We start from the raw sequence: 10,000 nt of genomic DNA, 5'->3' as shown, positions 1-10,000 counted from the left end.
TGGTGTGGTGTGGTGTGGTGTGGTGCAGTGTGGTGTTGTGTGGTGTGGTGCAGTGTGGTGTTGTGTGGTGTGGCGCGGTGTGGTGTGGTGTGGTGCAGTGTGGTGTTGTGTGGTGTTGTGTGGTGTGGTGTTGTGTGGTGTGGTGTTGAGTGATGTGTTGTGGTGTGGTGTGGTGCAGTGTGGTGTTGTGTGGTGTGGCGCGGTGTGGTGTGGTGTGGTGCAGTGTGGTGTTGTGTGGTGTTGTGTGGTGTGGTGTTGTGTGGTGTGGTGTTGAGTGATGTGGTGTGGTGTGGTGTGGTGCAGTGTGGTGTTGTGTGGTGTGGCGCGGCGTTCCCCGTGCACAGGCTGCAGGCGCGGATGTGAGAGGAGTGAGATGAGACTCAGACAGAGGCAGTAAACTCGGTGCTGTCTGATAGAGTAAAGGTTCTACTCACTCTAATTGAGACTGAGTGGGGACTTCCTTATGGAGCAACACTGCTGAAGACAACACACACACACACACACACACACACACACACACACACACACACACACACACACACACACACACACACACACACATATACACATACGCACACACAGCAACACACACACATATATACATAGAGACACAAACAGCAACACTGCAGCTAACGCTCTCATGCACACAGACACATACACACACACACACATGCTGCTGGCTAGCTGTTCCATGGAGCTGAAGGGCCTCACCAACTACAACTACAAAGTATGAAGACGAGCAAAAATGCACGCAAACAATACATCTAACTATCTCCATGTTAAGTGCACATATTTCTCCATGATGGGCCTGCACAAACAGACAACACACACACACACACACACACACACACACACACACACACACACACACACAAACACAAACAACACTCGATTGGACAGGCGAAATAACAAGTGCTCTGGGTCTTCAAATATATCTTCCATTGACCTTTCTATCTAGCGCTTTCTCTTACTCAGCTTCTCCCATGAATTGGCTGGCACTGTGATCCAACTGTGCTGCCTTTGATCCCCCCTCCACACACACACACATACACACACACACACACACACACACACACACACACACACACACACACACACACACACAACCCACACACACACACACACACACACACACACACACACACACACACAATTCACCAAATCAGCAGGGTCACACACTGACTGGCTTTATTAGCAAGCCGAAGAGTCTGGCGTGTCCCTGAGCCTGAGACGGTTGGTGCAATTACAGCCTGCAGCCTGCGGGGCTGTGGAGGCATCAGGGGGCTGTTCAGCAGGACAGTGATGAGGGAGCTACACCAAGCACTCGGGACGCCCGCTAACCTCCACAGCAATTCACTTCTACACACACACACACACACACATATACAGACACATGCACACACGCACACGCACACACATACACACACACACACACACACACACACACACACACACACACACACACACACACACTCCTCTCATCTTTTCTCCTCTCCTCTCTCCTTCTCTCATCTTTTCTCCTCTCCTCTCTCTTCTCCTCTCATCTCATCATTTCTTTTCACTTCTCTTTATCTCTCCTGTCCTCTCCTCTACTCTCATCTTCTTCTGTCCTCTCTTCTCTTCTTGCAGATGCAAGAATGCAGACTGCCCAAATAACTGAGAACTCCAGACACTATTTCCAGCCTGGGCACATAAAGAAGTCTATTAAAACACACACACACACACACACACACACACACACACAGACTTTGAGGCCCACGCCGTGCCAGTACACCCATGTCTGACTCGAGGCAAATCTGCAGACAGGAAGTCACCGGGGTCGCCGTTATATCTATGACTCACGCGCTTGGCATCGTCCAACTGGGCACTTCCAGCTGCAGGGCACCGCGAGGTCGCCGGTGACCTCGCGCCGACCCCGGCGCCGCCGCCACGCTCCACCGGTGAGTCTAACGTCATCTGCTCACCAGGCCAATAGCTGGAAAGGTCCCCACTCACATTCCCTTTTTATTGGCGAGCAGTTAATATGCAGTTTCATTCAAACACATTAGGCTCACTCTCACAACGGGAGAGTGGGGGGAAAAGAGCCCCATTGTGTTAATAAGACGCTAATAGGCAATTCTGAGTTATTGGGGGACATTAATATTCCATTATCTGTCTGCGCAAGCTCCTAAAAGGTGCAAAACCATTTAGAAAGTGCCATCAACCGCCACCGATTTCTTCTCCAACAGCAAAAACTTTTCAGGTGAATGAATGAATCTTGAGTGGATCGTTTGAGTGGATCGTTTTCTGGAGGGGTGTTGCCCCCTGCTCAGAAGCTGATGGGAGATTCAAAACCACATTGGCTGATGTGACTCTGAGCACTGAGGTCTTCCGTCTTCTGTTAAGCGAGAAAGAAAACAAAAAACAAAGAAAGTATGTCATTCTCTTACCTTGTTTTAGGGGACGTTGTTAACCATTCCTCATGCTTTTCGAATGTTATCAAGTAAGCTGCGATTTCCTGTAGGAGAGGGACACAAAGAGAGAGAGAGAGAGAGAGAGAGAGAGAGAAAGAAAGAGAGAGAGAGAGAAAGAAAGAGAGCGAGAGACATGAAGGGGGGACAGAGGAAAAACATTATTTAACATGGATCGAGGCTTCCATCAGTTAGTGTCAGTGATAACAGTAATGCAAAGCCATTCACCAAACAAAGGTAAAATGAATGACATCCTCATTTGTCACAGAACAACTCCCATATGTCTTGCTACTATAAGTAACTCCACAATTAATCATATGTAACATTGAGTGCACTTTCACAAAGCTCAAAAATCTAGGTAGCGCTGTTTTGAACACAGTAATGATGGGTAAGTAAAGTTATACAACAAAGTTATGGTGCAATGATACTTGAACAGGGGCTGTATCTGTGTATGAAGCAGAGGCAGAAAGTGTCTTCTCTCTGCAGTCAGAGCATCTTGGAGAGTCATTGTTATGGGACTGCACGCCTTTGATCAATTTAAGTTTGTTCTGAAAAAACTTTGAGGGGCCAACCAGGTCAGATTGATGTCTCAGCGAGAGCTGACTTTCACTGTTTCTATCAAACCTGACCTTGGCTAATGAGCTGCCATTTTCTCAGCATTTGCCACAGAACAAGACCGCCGATCCCACATATAAGCCGCCCATTTCTCCCGGCGTAACAATGCCTCATTCCAGGCCCCTGGTGGCGTTGCCTCTGAAAGGGCCTCGCTCGGTTTCTGCCGTGACTTTCACACCAAACGCAGGAGCCTGAATGCCGGCTGACCGGCCCATTCCAGCACAAAGCTAATCGCCGGAAAATAAAAGCACTTTGGCTGCTGCCAGACAACCTCATTATTACCTGTGATAGGCCGCAATTCATTTCTCACCCTAGGCATTTGTCAGCAGCTCAGACAGACAGCGCACACACACACACACACACACACACACACACACACACACACACACACACACACACTGACACAGCAGGGGTACAGGACAGAATGTGCACTCTCCGGTGAAATCTATTTTGTCAAGCTGTGTTCAGCAGCACCTTTTCAATCTCATGAGCATCATCTCATTTATATAGTGCTGGTCAGCTTCAATCCATATGAAAGGCTACTTGGGGAGCCGGTAGAATACAATTAAAAGCATACACTCTGACACTAAGAGGCTTTCACTCACAATTAATTCCAATCCCAGTCCAGTACCGTATATTATATTATTCAATACACTGGCCTCAAGCTTAAACAAAGAAGCTGGTTAAAAGGAATAAAGCCTGTAATCTCCAGTGGTTTGAACTAGAATGCTGAAAATGCTTTTATGTTGTTATGTTTTTTTTTCCCCTTTTCTTTTCTTACACACGCGTACAATATCTGAATCAATTTCAATTGCAGCAATCCAGCAATTGCAGCGAATGAACCGCGCAACATTTCAAAATAGCCCTCCGATTTTAGTGCATCGACCCGATTCGGCATTATGGCATCATCTGTCTTGATAAGGAAGAGCTAATTCACTTCAAACTGCCGCCGACTTTCAAATGTAGGCACACACATGGGGCCTGCAGTATACATTAACGGCAGTAAATGCCTGGCCCTGGCAGGGACTAAACAGAGCTGGCACCAAAGGCCTTATCTAGGGAGGGGAGCGGGTTGGGGATGTGGGATGGGGGGGGGGGGGTTGCTGGAGGATTCCAGGAGCCAAGTCCTGCAGGGGGGCCCTTTGGGGTATGCAGGGGGCACGACTGGTGCCCGCCCCTCCACGCGTGCCGTCTGCAAGATAGCAGAACCCTGATTAACTTCCCATGCCCATGCCATTATCGCCTAAGGTGATGGGCCAGGAAAAAGATGGAGGCTGAAATCTTATGGTGGGCAGAGGGCCTGTGTACATCGAAAAATAAAAACGGAACACTGCAAGCTTTATCACCCGCGGCACATGCTGTCTGAATGGGGACAATGGTACACACTTCCAAAAAAAAAGAAATCAATCTAAACGGACGACTTATATATGAAAAGGGGTGTTGACGGAGGTATACATCTAACATTTTGAAGTGGATCCCAAATGTATTGGGAAAGTCATAAGTCTAAATACTGAAAGCTTCCCGTAGCTGCTTAGTGAAGCAGTCAATCCAACCATACAATTGAATTGGTGAATGTTGAAACCTCTCCTAGCATTAATAATTTTTTGGCTATGGCAGAAGCCAAATAATGATGAACTGCATGCATTTGTACACTCTGAGAGTGCGGGAAAGACAGACAGAGAGAGTGAGAGCGAGAGAAAGAGCGAGAGAGAGAGAGACCAAAGAGAGAGAGAGAGAGAGCAAAAAAAAGGAGAGAGAAAGGGATAGAGGAAAAGCCAGAGAGCGAGAGAGGGAGCATGGAGCAGAGAGTTGCCAGAATGACTCATAACGCTCAACCCCGACAGCTCGGCTCGGCAGCCCGAGGTCCTGTCGGCGTGCGGAGGAGAGGCGAGCGGAGCGTGCGCGGTCCAGGCAAGCCCAGCCTCCTTTAGTGACCTTGGAGCCCATTAGAGGCTCCCCTCTCTCCATCACTCTCACATTAAAAGTCAACGCGCCGACCTCAGCTCGCTCCGACATGAAATAGGAGGCCCACTCCAGTAAATAAGGAGTTCGCCCAAGTAGCTCTCCCTCTCTCTGTCTCTGTCTCTGTGTCTCTCTCTCCATCTCTCTTTTCCTTTTTCTCCTCCCACTGCAGAACAGATGTCGAGGATTATTCCAACCCCCCAATCAACCATAAAGGTGCAATAACCTTACGGCGAGAAAACAAACAAAAACAGACGTAGGGGCCATTAAACAGCTGCATGAGACAAAGTTTGCTTGGTGGTATAATGAGGTGGGGGATGGGGGGGGGGTACTGCAGCGGGATGGGCCCGAGTACTTTTAGGTTGACTGGGCACGCTTGTCAGACAGGGGGTTGGGGCCGTGGGGCCGTGGGGGGGGGGGGGGGGGGGGTTGTTGTTGCTGGACACACGAGGGCATCAAAAGTCTGGCCGGCAGCTGTCAACTGTCTACGAGCCGGCGGAGCTGACCTTCCCCGGCGAAAGCGGCGCTCACATGCATTTGGTCGCTCAGGAAATATTTACAAGATTAAAGAATTGCCAGCCCACTGTTACCCATCACACGCACACACACACACACACACACACACACAGGCACTGGCCCAGCAGGACAGCAGCTGTGTGTTTGGCCAGTTATGTGCAACAAAGAGAGAAAACACACTGTGATTTGTCCGAATAAACACCGAAAGGGGAAGATGGGCAGCGAATGCTAATGACCTCTTTCTTTTTTTTTTTAATATATAAAAAATAATCAAACAATAGCGAAATAAATCAGGCCAAAAAACAAAGAGCAGCTGTTCCCGTCCCCAAAGACACCCTCATTTTCTCCTTTTCTCCCTCCTTCCAAAAGCCCTCACGGTGCTGCCCTGCCATTATTAAAAGGGCTTACATGGGGAAAAAATAATTATAAAACAGAGGAGATGAAGACCTTGACATTCCTCCTTCTTTCAACTTCTTCTGAGACGCTTGCATCAGAGTGCCTGATTGTGGAGTTCTGTCTCCGCCACAATCTGCTTTGCATGCTCTTAATATGCTAAATGGTGTCACCTCTACCGGAAGACACTGTACTCTTCCCCTAATATAAATATATATATATATATATATATATATATATATATATATATATATTATTTTTCTTCTTCTAACGTTGTTTTTTATTATTATTCCTCTATCATTATTATGCTGTGTCTGAAAGCAGGGAGAGACGTTCTCCGCATGCTAAAATGAAAGATGCCCGAAGGAAAAGTTCTCCGTTGTCATGGTTTTGAAGATGGGTTGCCGACAGAACACTGGTCAGCGACAACATTACCTGTTCACAACTCTCGAAAATTGTCACTCAAGACTGGGAGCGACAACGGGGAGTGAGGAGTCTTTTGAGAGTGTGCGCTACTTGAAATGAAATATGACACCGACGTATTCCCCCCTTTCATTTTTCTGGCACCACCAGGAGAGATAACGGCAGGGAAGCGAGGGGTGAGAAAAAAGAAGGGGGAAAAAACGAGTGAACGAAGTCAATTCTGGCCCAACGCTTTGATTGCCTTTAAATCAGGTAAAAATGGCTGTTTGGTGATAGGCACTGGGCGCCGTTTGCCGTGATGATCTGATAAACATGCATCGGCCTCGCGCTTTTCATCACAGATACCTGCCGGTAAGTCATCGGCCCGAGCGGGAGGATTGTTTGATGAAAAGCTTTGTTTGAAGGCTGGCGACAAGCGTCCCCGCTCGACTTGGGGCCTGAGAACTGCTTGTGTACTTGTGTTCTCCCCTCTTTTGTTGTTGTTATTGTCGTTGTTGTTGTTTTGCCTTCCTCTTTTCTGCCCCCCTTTTTCGTTTGTGAGATTGATTGATGTGGCGGCGAAGAGAGGTGCGGAGCGGATGAAACCGTCTGCATATTTTTTTCCCCTCTTCTCTTTGCCCTGACAGAGTTGATGGCGTGAAACAACTGTAGCTGCTGCATTAAGCCGGGGAGATACGAGTCACTTTGGCGTTATCTCGGCACAAATCAGACACCCGTCTTCACGCCCCGCGTAACGTAATGGCTCCTCCGTCACAATCAAGAGAGCGAGCCGTCGGAGCCAACAGAGACGAAGAAGCCAAGCCGCGAGGGAATCCTCCTCTTCCTCGGGGGAGGAAACGTGGCCCCGCCAATCGGAAACCAGTCACACCTCAAACCTCACTTTGGGCATTGTTTAATCTGAAAGGCTCATAATTTTTTTTTTTTTTTTTTTTTTAAGGGGCTTTGGAATCACACCCTTCAGATGAACACACATAAAAGGTGACATGAAAAAATGATCAAATGGATTCATCACTCAAAATGTTCTTTTTCATGTATAGCACATATGTCAACCCCATTCTTTCAACCCAGTCTCCCCACTTCACTTCAGTGAAAACTTCAGTCCTGGCTACAAAAAAAGACGGAGAGAGAGAGAGAGAGAGAAAATGAGTGAGTGGGGGAGAGAGAGAGAGAAAGAAAAAGAAGCAGAGGAGGAGTGGAGAAGAGCAGTGGTTGTCTCTGTTAGAGAGATGACAGTGATATTTCAAACTGATATGAGTGGTGGTGAAGCAGGAGGACCAATGAGTGCTCTTTGGCCTAACCACTGGATCACACAGATCTCTCTCTCTCTCTCTCTCTCTCTCTCTCTCTCTCTCTCTCTCTCTCTCTCCTCTCCTCTCTCTCTCTCTCCTCTCCTCTCTCTCTCTCCTCTCTCTCTCTCTCTCTCTCTCTCTCTCTCTCTGCCTCTCCCTCTCTGCCCTCTCTCTCTGTATATAAGCTTGACCTTGGGCTTCCCTTGAGCTTGGGATGTCTGAGCACGGGGTGCCGATGGAGACAGCCCCTCTGGCTGACGCTACTCACCCCAGGATCTCTCTTCCACTCTCTCCTTCATTTTTTTTTTGCACTCCATCAGTATCCTTCTCTCTTTCACTTTCAGTGCATTTTCTCTCTTTTCTCTCTTCTGAGCTCTCTACTTCCCTCTCTCTCTCTCTATCTCTCCCTCTCTCTCAGGTCATCTGATATTTCCTCCAGGGCAGCCCATGAAACTGACCTGCCAGGGCCGGGGTGCAAATGGATTGGAAATGAGAGGGTGGCTGAGGGGGAGGGGGAGGACTGCGTTACCCAGGCATCCCTAAGGGTGAATGGAAATGCAATTAGACACAGAGAGCAGATGTAGACAGGGACCAGGAAAGAGAGACAAAGATAGAGAGAGAGAGAGAAAGAGGGAGAGAGGGGACATGAAGGAAAGAGGAGAAAAGGATGAGAGTGGAGATGAACAGATAAATAGAAAGAGAGAGAGAGACAGAGAGAGGGAGAGATAGAAAGAGGGAGGGACATGAAGGAAAGAGGAGAAAAGGATGAGAATGGAGATTAACAGATAAATAGAGAAAGAGAGAGAGACAGAGCGAGAGAGAAGGAGGGAGGGAGGGGGCATGAAGGAAAGAGGAGAAAAGAGATGAACAGATAGAAAGAGAGTGAGAGAAAAAAATGTCGCTGTGATGAATGAAAGATACAGGGAAAAGTAAAGGTCACCGGATTAGAAGTGAACTACACACGTTCGTGCAGACTGACAAAACTATTCTCACTCTGTGCTAATTTCTCTCTCTCTCTCTTTCTCTTTTTTTAAATGCACTGGATATATTATCATACAGTGAAGCTTTTTTTTCTCTCTGAATATATGTAATTATTCATGAGAGTTATATCCTTTTGATGACCCTTTTATTTCCAAAAAGAAACTAAAGGACAGTGGTGAGGCCATTAGTGCCAAGCGATAGCAGAGATATTAGTCAAGCGCCAGCAACAAATTGACCAAAATGTTTTTTTTTTTTTCTGCCTTTCAGCCGCAGGCCTTTGAAATGTAAATGCAACATTTTAAAATTTGAAACCCAGGCAGCAGTTCTTTAGAGTTCATTGCTATAACACTGCGCTTTACCGGGCAGGACACATGCAGAGAGAGAGAGAGAGAGAGAGAGAGAGAGAGTGAGAGAGAGAGAGAGAGAGAGGCGAGGACAGCTAGGCTGACGTCGGTGACGGTAACCGTAGCCAAAGATGACCCGGCATCCAACACGGAGAAGGATACAGGAAAAGATGGAGAGGAGAGATACAGTGAGAGGCCAAGGGTGAGTGGAGAAAGAGAAAGAGAGAAAGAAAGAGGGGGGGGGACGATAGAAAGAGCAGAGACAACAATAGTGGTTTGGCTCGTGACATCTGCCGTTGGCATCTGCCGGTGTGGTGTGGTGCCACTCTTATGAGTCCCTGAGCAGGGTTAAAAAGCCCAACCCCCTGCCCTCGCCCGGCACCATGCCCGCTACACCCCCCACCCCCCACCGCCGCCCGGCACCATGCCCACTACACCCCGCATGGAGCATCCGGGGGCCGCCGCGGAAACAGAGAGAGAGAGAGAGAGAGAAGGATGAAGAGTGAGGGGAAAAAAACGGATGCATAAAAAAGGGAAAGGCAAACGAGAGCGGAGTGGCGAGGCGCACAGTGCTGCGTCGGCGGCGTCTGGTTAATGGCCCCTCTGCCACGCCGCCACGCTGCCGCTGGTTTATGCCCAGCAGCACCCTTCTGTTTAGCGCTTCTCCTGGACACCAACATGCCGAGTAAACAGAAAGAGCCAGGACATGACACGCTCCAGCAGCAGGGCCCACTGAGCTGCACTGGCCACGGCTGGCCACGGATGGGATGGGCTGGGCTGGGCTGGATGGGGGAGAGGATGGGCTTGGGGGGGGGGGGGGGGGGGGGGGGGGTTATTTTTTTGGGCATGAGTTACCAGCATCTGTTTGGGCCAGTTGGGAGGAAGGGAGAGAAAGAGAGAGAGAAGAAAAAGAGGGGAAAAAAAGAGAGAGAGAGAGGAGAAGAAAAGAGAAGATGATAGAGAAGATGTATGTGGAGAGAATAGGACAAAGAAGAGGAGTGGAGTAGAGGTGAGAGGAGTTGAGATG

At 48.5% G+C, this 10,000-nt stretch overlaps 1 protein-coding gene across 1 annotated transcript in view; it reads right to left on the bottom strand.

Moving 5' to 3' along the window:
• LOC121713474 (calmodulin-binding transcription activator 1) overlaps window positions 1-10,000 on the bottom strand; it is a 191,738-nt gene that overhangs the window by 35,657 nt on the left and 146,081 nt on the right. Inside the window, exon 4 of the mRNA XM_042098088.1 lies at window positions 2,430-2,497. Within this exon, the coding sequence (XP_041954022.1) occupies window positions 2,430-2,497 (68 nt within the window). The remainder of the gene's footprint in view (window positions 1-2,429; window positions 2,498-10,000) is intronic.

Source organism: Alosa sapidissima, chromosome 7 (assembly GCF_018492685.1).
Source record: "Alosa sapidissima isolate fAloSap1 chromosome 7, fAloSap1.pri, whole genome shotgun sequence".
Taxonomy (NCBI): Eukaryota; Metazoa; Chordata; class Actinopteri; order Clupeiformes; family Clupeidae; genus Alosa; species Alosa sapidissima.
Note: the sequence above shows the minus strand (reverse complement) of the source record. Positions and strands in the feature narration are given on the sequence as shown.